We start from the raw sequence: 17725 nt of genomic DNA, 5'->3' as shown, positions 1-17725 counted from the left end.
GACTGCTTAGCAACAACTAAAACATGAGTGTATTATCACCATTATTCTCATACTAAATCCAAAACACAGCACTATACCAGCTACTAGGAAGAAAATTGACTCTATCCCAGCAAAACCAGGACAGCTGCATATTAGTTATATGTATTTTTTGAATGTTTGAGTAATCAGGGTAGGTGTTTGCATAGTTATTGTGTGAACGTTCAACATTAAGGATTTGTATAGTGCAGTGCATTTGTGCTAGAATGGATTTGCCTGAATGGTATCTGTCTTGTAATCATGGTCTTCATCTCAAGTCAGCAGGTTCTGTGGCCAAGAGAGCAAATAGTTAAAACCATTTAAAGTTTAAGAAGGCCTATAAGTGGTATTTTTTGAAGTCTTTAATTACAGAAATGCTTGTGGGTAGAGTGCCAGCAGAAGATCGCTGCATCAGAGCTGAAAGCAATAATAGTAATGTTGCTATTAACTAATGCAAATACTATGTACTATGGTATATGACCTTGCACTGGCTTATGTGCTGAAAATTAGAACAAGGGAAAGTAGTTGCATTGTACACTTCGCTTTATTTTAAATGTGATTGTCATCTTTACTTTTTGTCCCTCCTTTGTTATAGGGAGAAAATTGAATTTTAGTCACGACAACAAAGGCACATTTCATTATGTAATCATTACACTCTCCAGGGATGGGTTTATAGCAAGCTCAACTACACAGGGAGGCAAAGTATAATGGCCTAATATCAAGAGAGTATCAGTGCACTGAGCCCTGTGGGATGTGCACGGGAAGGAATGTGGTCACAGTCTTAGAAGTCGATCTGTCTTGTTTTAGCACTGATGTGATGGGAGCCAGTGGTAAATTTCCCTGAGGTGACTTCCACAACCATCATTTGTGGAATGTTTTAAACAAAAATGCAGGACTTCAGCAAGGTGCCATCTTGGGGTTTTGTGTGTGTTTGTTTTCCTTAATTCTTTCAGGATCTAGTATCCATTGCTTATTATCCACAGAGTTGGAGAAGAATGGTGCTGAAGCTGCTAACGTAGCACGATCATATTCACAGATTTTCTTGTCATGTAGAATTGAGAGTGGGAGGCTATTAGCATTGCTGCATGAAATTCCACAGAATATATAAAATATGAAGAAAAGGTAATCACTAAACTGTTATTGACAGTTGTTACAGTGTTTAAAGAGAAATATGGTCTTCTAATTGTTCCTTAGTTTATAAGGATTACTCAAAATTGCAGCTATTCACTGAATATACCCTGAATATTTTATTGAAGTGAGATATAGTGAATATTGTAGTCAGATAGGAACCTTGTCTGAGTGGTATGGTCTACAAGTAGCATTCATTTGTATGAACACTTGCTTTTGTACAGCTTTTCTGCTAACAATGGAAAGTGTGTGTGGACATGTGGGGTTTTTTTATTTACTATCAAATTTTTGCGGGAGATGATGCTGTTTGGTTAAGCCATTGTCTTAAAGGAGAGCTGGATGAAAGACCCACATGACTAATACAGCAATTTTAATGCATTTAAGCTAGTCTCTGTCTGAGTCCTGAGCATGTTACAATTTTGTCACAGGTGACAGTCACTGCTTACTGACAGCCTGTGAAATGTGGCTATAATATTGACACAGACTGGATAAGCACTAGCAGAAAGAGAAAAAGGGAAACTGTGGGGGGCAGTGGGGGTAGAACAAATCTATTACTGTACAGTGGATCACATAAAGATCTAATGCAAGTAATTTTCAGATTATGCATATTCCTTTTGTATCCTGATGCTGGTGGGGGCAGGACTTACATGTTGTCTGCTTGTCACTCTAATGGGGTTACAAAGACAGATAAACATACAGCTTAGTTTAGCATGAAAACCAGTAAGCTGGTTTAATTGTGTTTAAGATTTGTCCAGTTTCTGCCAGTTCTCCCCCACGTCATGTTTAACATGTGAACCCAAAAAAATAAAGTGTACTTGAAATACCCTGCCTGCTTTGTAGCCTTGAAACTGCTCTTACATAGCCCTGATGCAAAACCCTCAGTACTCTGAGGAACAGCACGGACATATATAGCATGGTATTTTTTAGGGAGCCCTGATAGCAGTTCAGCCCTCATATAACTGATCCTGGGTTGGTTAGAGCTGAAAACAAATACATCCAAAAGTTTTGTAATGCATTTTCTGATAACTCTGATTTCATTTTTTTTGGTAGCAAAACTCAAAGACAGATGTGCTTTGCTTCCCAGCTCTTCCCCAAACTCTTACAGTAAAACTTTTTCCTGCTTTCTTCTCACACCCCTCAGGAGAATCCTCTTTCTTTTTTTATGGCACTATGTTGTGATTGGTATATGTAATTTTTTTCCAGAAACGCCATTTTTCAAGCCCTCATCATTGTTCCTATCTGAAAAGCTTGCCTTTGAACAGCCTGGGGCTGCACCCTGTTCTCTGTCACTGGGATATCATCTTGCCTTGCTCGGCTGAGTGTGATTTTTTCCACTGGCTTCAAGGACCAGACATTAACTCCTATCCCTGCTGACCCAGGGAAAGGGAGTTAAAAGCATCTCAGCGCCTCCAGAGCAATACTCCCTGGTACAGCACAAACATCATGCTGCCATGTTTCTTTTTCATTCACTCCATGCTACCATAGAAGAAAGGAAGCCAAACTCCTCACTGCCATGTAGATATTACATTGGACACTACAGTGATGCTTTGAAATGTTAATACCCCCTCAAACACAGGCAGCTGAGGGAGAGCAGTGGTTTGGTTTCTGTTGTGACTCAGACTGTCACAACAGGTCCTGGCAGAAATAAAATAAAACAGTCATGAGCGGCCTGCAGGCTCCTGGGTGGTAAGGGCATGTGCCACATTTTATGGCTACCATTTCAGAATCATTTTAACTGATGTGCCAGAAGTGAGAAAACCACTTGTCTCTCAGCCGACGTCGGCTCTGTTGTGGTGGTGCGGGGGCACACCTGCTGCTCCTCAGCCTGTGGCAGGGGTGAGTGGGCTCCTGCTGGCTCTCACCCCTGCCAGGGGAAGGAAGGAGGCTGGAGTGGGGCAGCTTTCCACCTTGGGCCAAAGGGACACTTGGTCTCCTAGTGAGGAGACAGGAGGCAGATGGAAGTAAATAGGGGTGGTCCCGGCCCACTGAGAGGGGCCAGAGGGTGATGGGCCAGGGTGAAGGAAGAGGCATGTCTCACAGCAGCAGCTTCAGCTGGGAGGAAAAACCCTGGTGATGACTGTCCCTCTGCCTTCTTTTTCACCACCTCTTCTTGTTCTCTGATGACTCCTTCATACAGGCCTTTCATTTTAATGATAGCGTAGCAGTGAAGCCAAGTCATACCAAGGCCTGAAGGCTTACAGCTTTAATCTGTAATGAAATGTAGAGAAACCTAGCAAGGTCTGACACATTCTCAGTCTCCTGAAAGAGAGACTTGGGAACTGAGATCTGGGAATCAAATGTTCAGACCAGTGTGCTTCCCAAAGCAGTGAATTGTTTTGATTCATCATTTTTTTTCCCCCCTTAATTTCCCATAGAAATTGGGAAGATTGACCAAGATATATATAAATACAACACCCCAGGATTCACTGGCTGCCTATCGAGAGTGCGGTTCAACCAGATTGCTCCACTCAAAGCAGCTCTGAGACCTACCAACGCGTCCTCTCACGTTCACGTCGAAGGAGAGCTGGTGGAATCCAACTGCGGAGCATCTCCACTCACCATTCCACCAATGTCGGCTGCTACCGACCCGTGGCACTTAGACTCAGGTAAGCTGGGGTTCATGCCACATTAGCTCAGTGGAGCAGTTCAGAGAAGAAATACATCCACCTTCCTCTGTGAGGAAACTAAAACTGAGTGGATGTGATTGATAGATGACTCTAGGACTGTAATCGTGATAGGAAGGGCGAAGCTGGAATGACAGAAATTAGCCACCACTTCTAAGTGCAGTTACAGGATATTTTCTTTGCCTTTTTTTAATACTCTACTTTATTTTTCTTTTCCGTAAGTTTACACTCTTTGAATGTTGCTTTTTTACCTCATGCTGTGATAGCACATTCATTGTCGTATTAGGTATGTAGTAAGCAAAAAGTTTCAGTTACAAATAAATAGGTACAGTAGCATTTCTTACACTTTATTCCTAATAAGTGAGTATATTGTAGTCAGTTTCATACAAAAAAAAAGCAAATCTAATTTTATGTGTAAATAGATTTATATGAAGTGCTGATTTGTTTTCTGAAATGTCTGCTTTCCTTAGGCCATGTTTAATGGGAAATCCCATTAGTCATGATGGCATTCATCTCATACTGAAAATGCTGGAAAGCTATAACAATTTTCTGATCTCAGCAATCTCATTCTGCTTTTGCGACTGAAAGTCTTTGAAAGTATACATTGTGCCTAATTTTAGAAGTGTTTTTTTTTTTCTCTCTTTGAATACTTAAAAATAATCTTTTCCCTCTAGATTTATAGGGTCAAGTGTTTGTTGACCTCTCTCTTGTATTTTGTCCTCATTCTGATTTCACTTGTAGCAGTGTAAATTAGAACCTGTAAAGGCAAAGCTGATGGGTTTTCAGTGGTATAAAATTAAAATGCTAGAGCAAAAACTGTGTCAATAATTATTTTTATTCTGATTAGTCTTTGTCTATTGTGTTTGGGGATACAACCACCCATTTTTGTATAGGAGGGGACAGGTATATATGTTTTTCTTAGAAGTATGTGCCAAGGTAATTCCTTTGGGGTTTGGATTTTTTTTTTTCCTTTAAATGTCGAGGAACTCCTTGCAGTATGTCCTTTCAGCTTTTCTTCAGTAGAGAAATAGGACAGATGTTTATAAGAGGCAGATATTCCAAGGCTGAGGGTCCCAAGCATCAACACAAGCAGCATCATGCTCTAAAACATGCCATTTCCTCCTTGCTGCCATGCCATTATAAGAGTTCAGTTCGTCTCTTCCCTTTTTATAACATGCAATCTCCTACTTGATTCTTTTCATTGCAACTTCATAGTCCCTTTCTTCTCTGAAATTATTAGGTCAGTTTGTACCTGAAGGTTGTGTTCTGTGCTTTTTCTGTAAAAGCACATTTCCTGAAGGATACTTTACTGACTCACGTCTTTGAAAAGTGTGCCATAAACAACTTGAGGATGCACTGCTGCTGTGAATCTTGTGCAGCTAATGGGTTTTGGTTGCTAATTTTCATTGGTTTATTTTTCCTGCACTTACTTTGACTGCAAGCTAGTAAAAGACTATGATTGGATTTATTCAAGATATTTGAACTGTTCCTCATAGCTCCTGTTGTTTGTTCTTTCCATGTGCTACTACACTCGTCCTTGTGTTAGCTAAATCTCCTTTTGAAAACTTTTGCTGGGTTGATTCAACTTTGTTGACCTGACAGATTACAAATTTACCTATTTTCTTCTGGATTAATTGTAGTATTTGATCATGGAGCCAGCCTGAAGGATATCAGGGAACATACAGCATGCAATTAGGTTGGCTCAAGCTGTCTGTTAATTTTTGCTGAGCAAAAAATCTGATTGCCGTAGCCAGACTTGACTGCTTCAAGTCATGGGCAGACAGAATGCAAGTGACCCACCTTCATTTTTGATTGTTATAAGCTTTAGTACGACTGTGAGCTCAGGACCCCTCCTATTATCCTCTCCAGTGTTCTGGAGCAGTAGAGGAAAAAGATCATATTGCTTTAAATAACTCTAGTGGGGGACTGCTGTACACTGAAGGGAACCACATTGTCAGGTGAGTCACAGTAGAAAGAGTTTTCACAGCAAGGGGGTGTTGTTTCACCGGGACAGGAGTGAAAGGGCATATGAGTGTGGGTGAACAATTCCTGACTTTCACTCTGAGTGACATTCCCGTGGCACAAAGAGGAGGCATCATGGCAACTCATTTATTGGTGTCAGGTAAGAACAACTCAATCTTTGTAAAAGTATCTCTGGTGGTCTGACACAGCCAGCTGTGTTTCAGTCTCAGGAAAAATATATACTGTAGACTGTGTAACCTCACACACAGGTGATCTTGATGACTGGTACATGGGTTTGGCTTCAGTGTCGCTTTGCTTTAGTACGTTGGCAGGTTGCACTGATGATTTATGTTTCCCAAACCCCACTACAAGACTTTCTAATACAAGTTGTGTTGAAAGAGAAAATGGAAAAATCAAAGGTATAAGTAATGTTTCCCATTGGCTCCAAAGCTGGAATAGTCTTGGTACTCTCAGCATGAATTTACTCCTTCACTAAACCAGCTGAAGTGGTAAAGACAAAAAGCCCTTTTGAAATTCACAGAAATAGTTGCAGTTGTGCTAAAACAAAAGCCACAGATGCTCTGCCACAAAGGAATGGTTGCAAAGAACATGGCTTTGAAAGCAGCAGTTACTTTGTAGAGGGTTTCTAATTTAAAAAATGTTTTCATCTGTAATTTTTATTGTTTTTCTTACTTCATTTTAAGTAGATGTTAACAGAACATGAGAGTTGAGGATGGGTGGTTCATAGTGAAAATATCAGGAAAAATTTTCTGGCAGGTGTCATGGTTTAAATCTCGTTCAGTGACATACTCCACACTTATCCTGATTCATATTTTGAGTTAAGTGTAGATTTGTAGGTTTGCTTCTCAAATACTGTAGAATTGAACACTGAGTATTGAAAAATGCTATAGGAGGGATCAAATAAGTGTTTAAATAGGACAGATACAACAGACAGCAAATGGAATGATCTTTTCACCTCTAAACTGCAGTGCTGGATCAGACCTTATGAGTAATTACCAAACGTTAAGCAGGTTCTGCCTGATGGGTGACCTACATGAAAGGTTTGCCTTAAACTCTTCTATGTAGTTACTCCATGGACGCCTCCTGCTAGCTGCAAAACATTTTGGATGCCTGAACAGAAAGGCTGAAGGGAAAATTGTAAAGACATGCATCAGTCACTTGCAGTTGACCCTTAGAAACAAGTTCAGGGGTTTATCAATAAGAAACCTTGTTGATTTACTCCCCAGACAAATGGACCTTACAGCTTCTCAATTCATGATCTTGCTCTTTCTAGTAGCCTTGAATTCACATATATTTCACATTCACAACATTTGTTCTTTTAAAATGTATTTGTCATTGTAAAAATGCCACTTCCCTCCCTCCCCAACCCTGGCTGGCATTTTGCCATGCTACTGGGAAATTATCTTAAACTATTATCTTTTTCAGCTTGTGAGTATTCTTACAATGCATAATCTTCCTGTTGCTATGGCAATCCTTTCTTGGTGTTGATGAAGTGCAGGAATTCCACAAGTCATTCTTTTCTAGCATATGACTTTCTAGTGATTTAAAAGTCAGTAATCAAACTCAAGCAGATCATCAATCTAGTTCCCTTCTTTTATTTTCCTCCCATCCGTATTATCTCAGTTCGTGTCAGACAGTCCGATTTGCCTTGGTTATATCAAAAGGAGTGTAGAAAGGAGGGAAAAGAGAGCCTGATCAATTACCATCTTACTTAAAAGTTACATGTCCTACCTTTACATGTTGTCCAAACCCAGCGAATTACCTGTCTAGCATACATTTGAAGACAAAAGTTATAACTGCATGCCTTTAACTATATCAGCATGCATGTTTTAATATCTATTACTGTAGTGTATGTAAAAAAAAAAAAAAAAACAAAAAACAAAACACCAAGGGGTTTTTTAATAGCACTCAGTTCAAATTAGCAAAGATGTATGTCAATAATAACTGACACCTTGCTCATTTTAGAGAAGGAAACAAAAGCCCAAACAGATGCTTATTTTTGTAGTAAATAAACTCCTATGATTGAAGAGCCCTGTACTTAAAATCAGCAGATACATATTATTGGGGTGGAGTTGTTTAGTTTGTGGGTGTTTTTATCTAAGATAAAGGTTCTGCAGTTTATTAATAAGGTTTTACCTCCAAACTTTTTTTATTTCTATAAAAAAGGATTAAAAAAATCCTACTACATGTATGTGCCTCTTCATTTTAGGTAAAATGTGCTCCAGCTTGCCAAGCTACCTGATCTTGAATTTAGTAAAAGCAAATGATAACAGAAGCATCAAGGCATATACAACAGTTGATAAACCATGCTTTAGCACCTCTAAGCTGCCATGGCACTGTGCAGCTGCAAGTTGCATTTATTCTGATTATGAACAGAATGGCATTTAGAGTATTTAACGTGGGATTTAGTTAAACCCTTATTAGCATCAACATTATAAGAATTAAATGGAGTGGGATTAAATGCTACATCTGGAATGTTCTTCCAAGTGGTGTCACTTTTTTTCTGACTGTATGTTTTTAAACCCTAAATGTTCTTTAGTTTTGTAGAAGATGAAAAGCCTAGCCTTTTAAGAATCAACAGCTTACTTTGAAACCTGTACTGAACATGGCCGGCAAAGACATTGTATGAAGCCATGCACCACTGTCACCAAGATTAAAACAACTGCCTGCAGGATTAACTCCCTTTTTGTTACAAATTCATCCTTTAACAAGTGATGGCAGAAGAGAGTGGGAGGGCTCAATATTGGCCGTATCATCCATGTTCGCCTAGTTGGCTAACTAGTTACCTTTGCTAAGCAAAAGATAGTAAATTTCTGAACTAAAAGAAAGTGCCACTCATGTGTTACTGGTGACAGTGATGAAGGTCACCTTCTGGATTCAGATGCCATTGGCTGGGTTGTTGTCCCAATGGTACCCACATCTCAGAGGGAAGAACAACAGCATCTGAGGAGAAGCTGTGTCAGACGTGCACTAGGATGGTTGTGGCAACTGAAAGGGGAAATAGCTTTTGCCCTTGTCAAGTACAGCACAGTGGGAAGGAAGGATCAAAGGCTTTACTTGCTGGAGGGCAGCCATTTAGCCCTCAAAACGGTCTTGGGTTACAAACAAGTGAACAAAAGGATATTCTCCTGACCACAGACATTGAAAGCCTCCTGTATGCATCAGTGAATCCAACAGCAGGAGGATTAGAGTCAATGGTAAGGTGTGATGCAGCACTCAGTCTCCCCTCTAAGGGACAGCAGGGGAGCAGGGTCTCTTCTCCGGGCTTCCTGCAAGGGGCAAGTGAGTTGGGTGAGAGGGACGGAAGAAGTGCACCACTTTTGTTCATGATGCAGCCTTACATATCTAAATTTGATCTCCTAGGTGCTAGCAAAATTAGAAATGGATGCGAAGGCAGTAGCTAGGATAAAATGATGCCCCTCCTTTTTCAAGCATAGCAAACAGAATTGGTTACCTGTACTGCAATCAGAGAAAGACGCCAGATTCTCTCTTTGAAGTTACTGATCACACAAGGTGGCTGGGTTTTTTAAATTAACGTGTAAACATTGGGGTGCTCTTTGTCTGCCAGTAAGCTAGTTTAATATTTATACTTCTTATACAAGAGATGGAAGATACACTTGCAACTTGCCCTGTGGGCGAGCAGATTCTTCCACTGACAGCAAAATCAGGTTTCCTCTTCTGGGAGTGACCAGCATTCATCCCTAGTTCTACCAATATAAATATTGTTTCTGAAGTCCGTAGTGTTGGCCTGAGTTCTTTTCAAACAGGGAGGTGGCATCTTTTTTTAGGCAGTCAGCAATTAAGTCTAGCAGAAATTCATATCTCAGTTTCTAAGCACTGAGTGTTTCTTGCAGGCGAGAAGTTAAGTAGTAAACATTGAGATGCAACAGCTTCTACTTTTTTCCTCCCCATCGAGTAGCTAACTAGGAAGAGCATCTGTCTGAAATTTGGCACAATCAGTGCTTCATCCTTGAATGGCTTAATTATTGTCTTTGAATTACTGTAAGTCTATTGATTTGGAATAAAAATGCCTCCTTCAGTCTCATCTAGTTCCTTCACACAATTATGCATAGTGTTTTCTTATCTTTAACAATATATAATTTCAGCGTGAAATTTCTGACACTGTCTAGTATGTCAGACAGCTGACAGACTGCCAAGCTTGTAAATTCTTCTGGCATTCCTTGAGTGACCAGCATAGTAGCTATTTCATAAGCAGTGATTTGAATGTTAATGCTGCTACCTAACATCAAGACAAGAAGGAGGTAATATTAAAAAGAGGGTGTTTTCCATCCTCTGCAAAGACTGTATTTTTTCCACAAGTACTAACTTTAACCAGGAACTTGGGGATGGCATAAATTAGGGAAAAAATGAAGTAGCGATGGAAGCATTTAGATGCCTGAGCACTTCATGCAACTGCCTTCTTTTTCCTTTCCTTAGGCTGAAAAGCACTTCGCTTCCTGTGTAAGAGGTTATTTGAGACTACAGTCAGGTCACTACAGGTATTAAAGTTTGTTTAGATTTAAATTCTCCAGTCTGACTCATTCCTCATTCCCAGTCCAAGCCTTTCTTTTTTATAAGCGCATGAATGCTGAAAGTGCAGAACCTGATATTGTTGTTCATATTCTGCCTGTGAGAAGCTTTTTCTTCCAATGACCTCAATAAACAGAGTCCATAATTTTTTTTCTAGCTGTCATAAGTTTACAGTTTTGTTTTGTATTCTTGTTCATTGGGTTGGATATTTTATTTTTTTGGTTTGGTTTGGTTTGGCTGTTGTTTTTTTGTTTGTTTCTTTGTTTCTTTCAGGTATTCCCTGTGGGTCCATTGTCAGCAATTAGCCATGTACAGCTAGGCTTTGATCAGCACTTAACTCTGCTGTTCCTTTGAGACCACCAAAGAGTTTCGTATTCTACATTAATTATAAAAGGAAGTATTTGTTTGTCTTCCTTAACAGGTGAAATGTAAGCACTGCTCATAAAATTTTCATGAAAGTGATAGCTTAGGCCAGCATGACTAATACAGTTCTTGTCTGGAGTTGTAGTGAGACCCACTGTGAGACAGATGTTAATACCAGGAGTTAAAACACAGGTGAGTTTAGGTCTTTGAGTGATGAGGATGCTCTAATATGCTGCAAATGAATTGGAAATTTGGCAAAGCAAATGTTCAAAATGCTGCTTCTGAGACAGAACTTGCTGAAGTTCAAACTGCTGATAAACACAATGCAAAAATGATGCTAACTGTCTGCTGTCATTTTAAACTAAGGAAGGAAATCCTGTAGTATACAAGTACTAGTTAGTAAAATGTTTTGGTCTTGCCTTCCACTACTTTGTACAATTACTTGCTTCTATGCAAAAGGAAGTGCCCCTCAGTTCAAGAAGGACAGGGAAATGCTTACTTGATTAAGGGAGTGGAGCATCTCCCTTACGAGGAAAGGCTGAGGGAGCTGGGTCTCTTTAGTGTGGAGGAGACTGAGGGGTGACCTCATTAATGTTTATAAATATGTAAAGGGTGAGTGTCAGGAGGATGGAGCCAGGCTCTTCTCAGTTGACAACCAATGATACGACAAGGCGTAATGGGTACAAACTGGCACACAGGAGGTTCCACTTAAATTTGAGAAGAAACTTCTTCTCAGTGAGTGTGACAGAGCACTGGAACAGGCTGCCCAGGGAGGTTGTGGAGTCTCCTTCTCTGGAGACATTCAAGACCTGCCTGGATGCCTTCCTGTGTAACCTCATCTGGGTGTTCCTGCTCCAGCAGAGGGATTGGACTAGATGATCTTTTGAGGTCCCTTCCAATCCCTAACATCCTGTGATTCTGTGAAGTGTAAAAGTTACTATTGGGAAATGACCATACAAAGGGCAAAGCAGAGGAGAAGCGTCTAACGCCTCCCAACCAACAGAACAGGAATGTGTTCCACGTTCCATATTTCATCTAGAATTGATTTGGGACAGTTTAAGCTGCAAAGATTGGTCTCCTAATGAGGCACAGGTTTTTCTGTCCCTTTGCTGGGAAGATTGCTTGTTAAGACTGAAAGAATATTGTACTGCCCTTTCAAAGCAAGCCATTCATAAAACTCCATTTCCTCTTCTACTTAAGGTTGTGGACAGCAAAGTTCACCTGCAAAATGAAATTCAAGGCCTAATAACACAGCTGGTTCAGAAACAACTATCATGACTTACTGAGTTGCCGACTGTCGTGTCTAGTGGTGAGAACTGGCATTGTCCTAGTTCATTGACCATGGAGTGGTCGATCATTGGAACATCATTCAGTGGATTTCCCTCCAGCGCTGCCGTTGTTCATTGTTGGCATTTCCATTGTTCGCTCCAAAATTCATGCTGTTTTAACAGAAACATCCAACTGCTCTTTCTTCTATAATCTGCGCTTACTTTCCCACACTGTCCCAGGCATTTGCATACAGAAGGGTTGTTCAGAGGACAATTTGCTACTAAGCCATGATTTCAGAGGATTTTAAAATTTATGCACATTTCACATTAGAATAGAAAGACACAATTGGAGACCCTTCACAACGAAAATGTAAAAAAGTGGGGTTTTTGTTTTCTGTCATATCTGTGCATGACTGTCTCTCTCAGCAGAGCTCACCAATAACTCAGTAAAAGCGCTTGCGATTCAGTGAAAAATTCTTAGAAAAAAAAATAACAGAAGCCTTCAAAATGTTTTTGATCTTACAGAACATACCTAAAAAAAACTTAGTTTAAATAATTGTTCCTAATAGCACCGAAGCATTGGAGGACTTTTAGTCATTTATGAACTTTTTTTCTCATTTTGTTTTCTCCCTTTCCCTCCCAGCAAAGAAGGTTGCAAAGAATTTAATAAATTTGTGAATTTTGAGCTTATGTTGAGGATTTCATGTTCCAAATAATTTGCATTACTGATGACAGAAGAAAATTACATTTTTAAAGTCAAAAGCCTGCATGTCTGTTCTGGTAGCTTCAGAATTACTATATGGGTGTACTTTTTCCAGTATCCCATAATTTACACCAAAACCATTATTAAGTCTGTGACTGTGAAGACTTCTATTTCCATAGAGACAGAAAAATGGTTCATATTAGGGATTTACTTGTGAGCGTCTAATGCTACAGTTGAGGCATCACTAAAAACTCAGGGAGTAATGATTGTCCCCCATGCTAGAACAAAAATAACTTTTTGCAAATAATATAGTTGTGGTTAATAATATCTCTCAAATATTTTATGGTTGGGTGTGGGTATTTTTTTTTAACTTGGAAATGCTTAATATTAGCTGCAGCTAAATTCTCAGTTGTATACTTAAGCTGATATCAGTGGTACTTTAATTAAACTCTGTTAACAGAGTTTAATGTTAAACAGTGCTCCCTCAGAATCTGCTCTCAAATGCCTAGAAAAGCAGGAGGAAGGGCAGTTTTCCTCCTTTCTCTGTTTTCAGCTTGGAGAAGTAGGAAAAAAATAGATGTGTTAATAAAGTTTAAAAAAAAGGGGGGAACTTTAACTTTTTGCCTTGGCAGCATAAAAGCACACAGTATTTTTAATAACGCTTCGGTTTGTTTTCTTCTTTTCCTGAAATTTACTTGTCATGGCTCTTCACAGAGCCAGGCTTGGGAGGAGAGCAGTGGATGAGACAAACATGGGCAGTGGGATGAGCAAGAAAGGGCAAGTAGAGTCTACAGATTGTGGTGTCCACCTTTGATGCAGGACTGTGTAATGGAGTTGTTTACTCCTGCTCCATCATTTCTGTGCATGTATTCAGAGTTTCTCTTGTAATCTAGTCCCCTTAGGAAGGGAAAATTGACTGTGACTGAACATTAGTTTCTACTATCAAGAGTCAAGCTATTAGTTTCTGTACTTGCAGGCTTTAATAAGGACTGCTCTGTGATCACGACATCCGGTTGTTACAGTTGTGTCTCTGGTTCATATTTATGTTAAAATATAGATGGTCTTAATAATGGGAGAATACTTCTCATAATTGTGGACATCTGTAAAGCTGACAGGTTACAGCAGCCTCGCAACCTATGTTAGTTTTAGGCTGAACAAACTCAGTTTCTAGCATTTCACAGGTTTCATCCATTGTTTATTTTAGACTTGTGATCATGTCCACCGTTCCTTTTGTGGAGCAAATATAAATGGTAGCTTCCTTTGTAGCATGGTGCATTTTAACTAAGACTTGCCCACTCAGTAAAAAATTTTAACTAAAAGAGTTACTTCTAATGGCTTATATGTAACAGTCCTGGCAGTGTATGTCAAAATGAGATTTGCCTTTTACTTTGTAATTCTCAGTACTGCTCTCTAGCTGAAAAGTTTCCCCATTTGTTGTTGGTTTTCCCCTTGCATTTACTGAACAGGCTTTTTCTGATTTCTCTGCCCACACCTACTTCCTGGACTACTTTTGTACTTTAACAGGGCCATTTTGGATTTCAATTTTGTGAATTTGTAGAAGGCTTTGTAAAAACCCTGCCTCTGCAAATGGCAGATGCAAAATCATGCCTACTGTGATGAAGCAACATTATTATTCACTCTGTTAAACAACCACATCTGTCATCTTTAACATCTAAATCCTAATCATGGTCTGTTTATTCAGTCCTGTCTCCCCTTTCCATTCAGCGAGTGCTGCTGAACTGCAGCTGGCTGTGGCAATGACCATGCCAAGCGTGCTGGATGATGGTAGGTCTCCTACTGCATTTTTGTGGTCATCTGAAATTTCAAATGTCATTAAAATGATGACCAAAACATGAATTTTGCCTGCAGTCAGTCTTTAATCACTCTTTTAAGTGCCGCAAAGTTTCTTTAACCCCATTTGCCCTGAGACTAATAACAGAAAGTTGAAAAGCGCAAAATCTAATAACAGGCTCTGTAGATTTACTCTATGCTTATTGCAACTATGGCTTCATAAACAGCATCCCATTAAAGAAAAAGCAAAATATGCTGTGTCCTTTTACGTAAGTTAGCTTCAGGATGATAGTGTTTGAAGCAAACCCAATTGCCTGCTGTGGGAAAACATGTTGCAAAGAACAGCATCACCCAGCTTGGATACTGGAAGGGAATCAGATGAAGTGATGTTCATAAGCCACAGATGAGCTCAGCATTTGCTGGTGCAGTTTGGTCTGTCCTCACACTAGCTGCAGGTTTTAGGAGAATGTTTTTGATGTGTCTGACAGCAAACTGCTGGCTCTGTGCCACAACTGTGTGAGCAGAGGATTTCAGGGAACTGGCAGCACATCTCTTGTGCCAGGGTTTTCCAGGCTAGCTCTCTGCTCTGCTTTTTATATTTTGATTCACACAGAGGAACGTAGGGAAGATTCAGAAAAAGCTCTCAAGGTAAGGAAACCTTTCCAGTACAGTCCCCAGACCAAATGGGAATCAGCTGTTCAAAACCAACTTTATAGGGCAGGTATTAAAGGAAAACTGAATAGTCCTATTTGTGGCCTCAGCTAACAATTAAATCACACAGTATGTAGGACAAGACTCCTGCAGTATCCTTCCCAAACCCACCTTATGTTCCATTCTCAACTCACTTGCTGTCCACATGGGCTTTTCAGAGTAACTACACACAGGAACTGCAGCTCCATGGCACACATTTGCTCTGGGCAAGTCATGACTTGAAACTGTTGAGGTAGACGTATCAGGCAGTGTGAAAGCGCTTGCTGAGATGTAGTAAAAAATGATGTCACAATGATAATAGAAGAATCTGAACAGGAAAGAGGTGTTCCCAACTGCGACAGAGAAATGAAGGTAACACACTTGGCCATTAGCAATTCGCCCTGTACTTCATCTGCATATTACAGCTATGCAAATTAGTTATTATACCACTGTGATTTAGATTCCCATGAAACATGAGCGTCAGTAGTAACAATACTAATTTTATCTGTCTAGTAATTTTAAAAGATTTTAGGAGTTACTCTTTACAACCTGCTTTTGCCAGAGCATCAGTATTACTGTTGCCCCTTTGTCAGCCTCCTTTAGCATGTTCTTTCCTTGTTTAGTTCCTGAATTTCAGCAATGATGGAAGAAAGAATCTCGGTTGTCTTCTTGACAAAGTTGCTTGATATTGCTGAGGAATTTGACCGTAGTAAGGTCAGAGATGAATCACTATGTGTTTGAATGACATAACTGCTATCTGAAATAACTGTACTTGGTGCCTATTGGTGACAGTGCTCTGTTTTTAAGCTCACCTTGAAGGGTCAAGGAATGTGCCCTCATACATTCTCTTCTGCCTAATTGCTGTGGCAGCCGCTACCCTTTTGCAGTTCTTAGACCCCTGGTCTGTAGCTATTTCGGATCATTTGAGAAGCTGCTGCTGCTCGGAAGAATTTCAAGGGATCTTCCACCTAAGAAAGAAAGTAATGAGTGCTTTTCTTCCTCCTCTATCCATCGGTAATAATACATTCAGTAAAAAACTGGTATAGACACTTCTGTAGCAAAAGGTATTCTATACCTCCACATTTGTCTGAGATTTTAGATACAATTTTTCAGTCAAACTAAACCAAACCATAATATAAAAGCAGGTAAGCAGGTCTCCTGCTGACACAAGAGTAACTGAACAGGATTTCATGAATTATGGTGATAATAATCTACCAACACTGCCATAGATGCTTTAAAAAAGCATGGACATCTAAGCTCATTTTTTCACGACAGCACTCCTGGTTCTCCAGCAGTTGCAGCAGGGTACAACTTATCCAGTCTCCAGTTAAATACATCTACCAACAATTCTTCTATTTCAAAATCAATGCCATAGTCCAGTGGAAGAGAATGATTGCAACCACTTGCTGAGCTCCCTGGGCCTGCTTAGTCACTGTAGTGTCTAGCTGGTATGTCTGACTATAAAGAAAATGTTGATGATAAGTTTGATGAGATTGGCCTTGAAAAGCCTCTGTGTTGTTTTCTGGGGATTAAAGCCAAGACCACCATCCAAATTCTACTTTAAACCTATACTGATTCTTTAAACCTGTACTGGTTTTGTTTGGTTTTGTGCTAAAGAAGTTTGCTGAATTTGTGTTAGTAGGGTAACAAAGTGATGTTCTGTGTTAACAGCAATGCTTACTGAGGGTAACCTCCTTTATTTTATTTTTAGTTTTCTTAAGAGGAGGAAGCAAGAAGTTCTGAGGGATTAGATAATAGTAAAAGATTTTTTCTTCTTCTTTGGATAAATATCTAGTGATCATGATTTTTTTTAAATTGTATCTGAGGATGTTGGATGTATTCTGAACTACTGTGTGAAGTTTCACTAATACTGCAACATGAATCTTTAATTCCTTATTTACAGCCAGTGCTGATTTCCCATACAACGGACAAGCTATAGGAGATGGAGTTAACAGAAACTCTGCCATTATTGGAGGTAGGAAAAATGTCTGCTTTTCTAAGAAATTTTGGACATGACAGTGACAGCTAAATTGCAGTTGGTAACATATTCAAACTATTTGTTAAGAGCTGACTATGTGGGAAAACTACACGTGAACAGAATAGAGATTTTTGTAAGTCAGTTCCAGCACATTGTCCTAGTGGAATGATTTGTTCTCACTTAGTTTGTCCCCTCAGACTCAGTTTTAACCAAATCAAAATACTCATTTATGTAATCCACATATTAAGCATCCATGTGGGGAGCTACTTTGCTGTAGTTACTTACGTTAACAGAGTGATTAATTTCTATGAAATGGCATGGGCACATTTCCAGTTACAGCAGATTCAATGTGAATCTGTGTCAAACACTAATGGCTCTTGACAAAAATCCCTCATGATTTTGCGTTGTTTTTTAGGAGCCAAGTTCTCCTATAACTTACGTGCCAGAAAAGGCCCATTCGGTGTGCTAGGTGATGTTAAGCAATACCAGAGTTGAACTTTGAATTAGCATTCAACTGAGTACATTCTGGCCAGCTGCTTCCAGAAATAGGATCCTGATTAATTTTATGTGTACACCACGCAGTTTTCTCTGCCCTGTCCTGCAGTACAGAAATGTTATACCATAACTCTTAATGGGAGAAATTTGCCACTGA

The 17725-nt window shown here is 39.6% G+C and overlaps 1 protein-coding gene across 1 annotated transcript in view; it reads left to right on the top strand.

The window, feature by feature from the left end:
• Window positions 1–17725, top strand: part of CNTNAP2 (contactin associated protein 2) — a gene marked incomplete at its 5' end in the record, with an annotated part of 1159740 nt that overhangs the window by 1133097 nt on the left and 8918 nt on the right. Inside the window, 2 exons of the mRNA XM_082045698.1 lie at window positions 3519–3749; window positions 16999–17070. Of these exons, the coding sequence (XP_081901824.1) occupies window positions 3519–3749; window positions 16999–17070 (303 nt within the window). The remainder of the gene's footprint in view (window positions 1–3518; window positions 3750–16998; window positions 17071–17725) is intronic.

The sequence above is a fragment of the Streptopelia decaocto genome, assembly GCF_964273445.1.
Source record: "Streptopelia decaocto genome assembly, chromosome: 2".
Taxonomy (NCBI): Eukaryota; Metazoa; Chordata; class Aves; order Columbiformes; family Columbidae; genus Streptopelia; species Streptopelia decaocto.
Note: the sequence above shows the minus strand (reverse complement) of the source record. Positions and strands in the feature narration are given on the sequence as shown.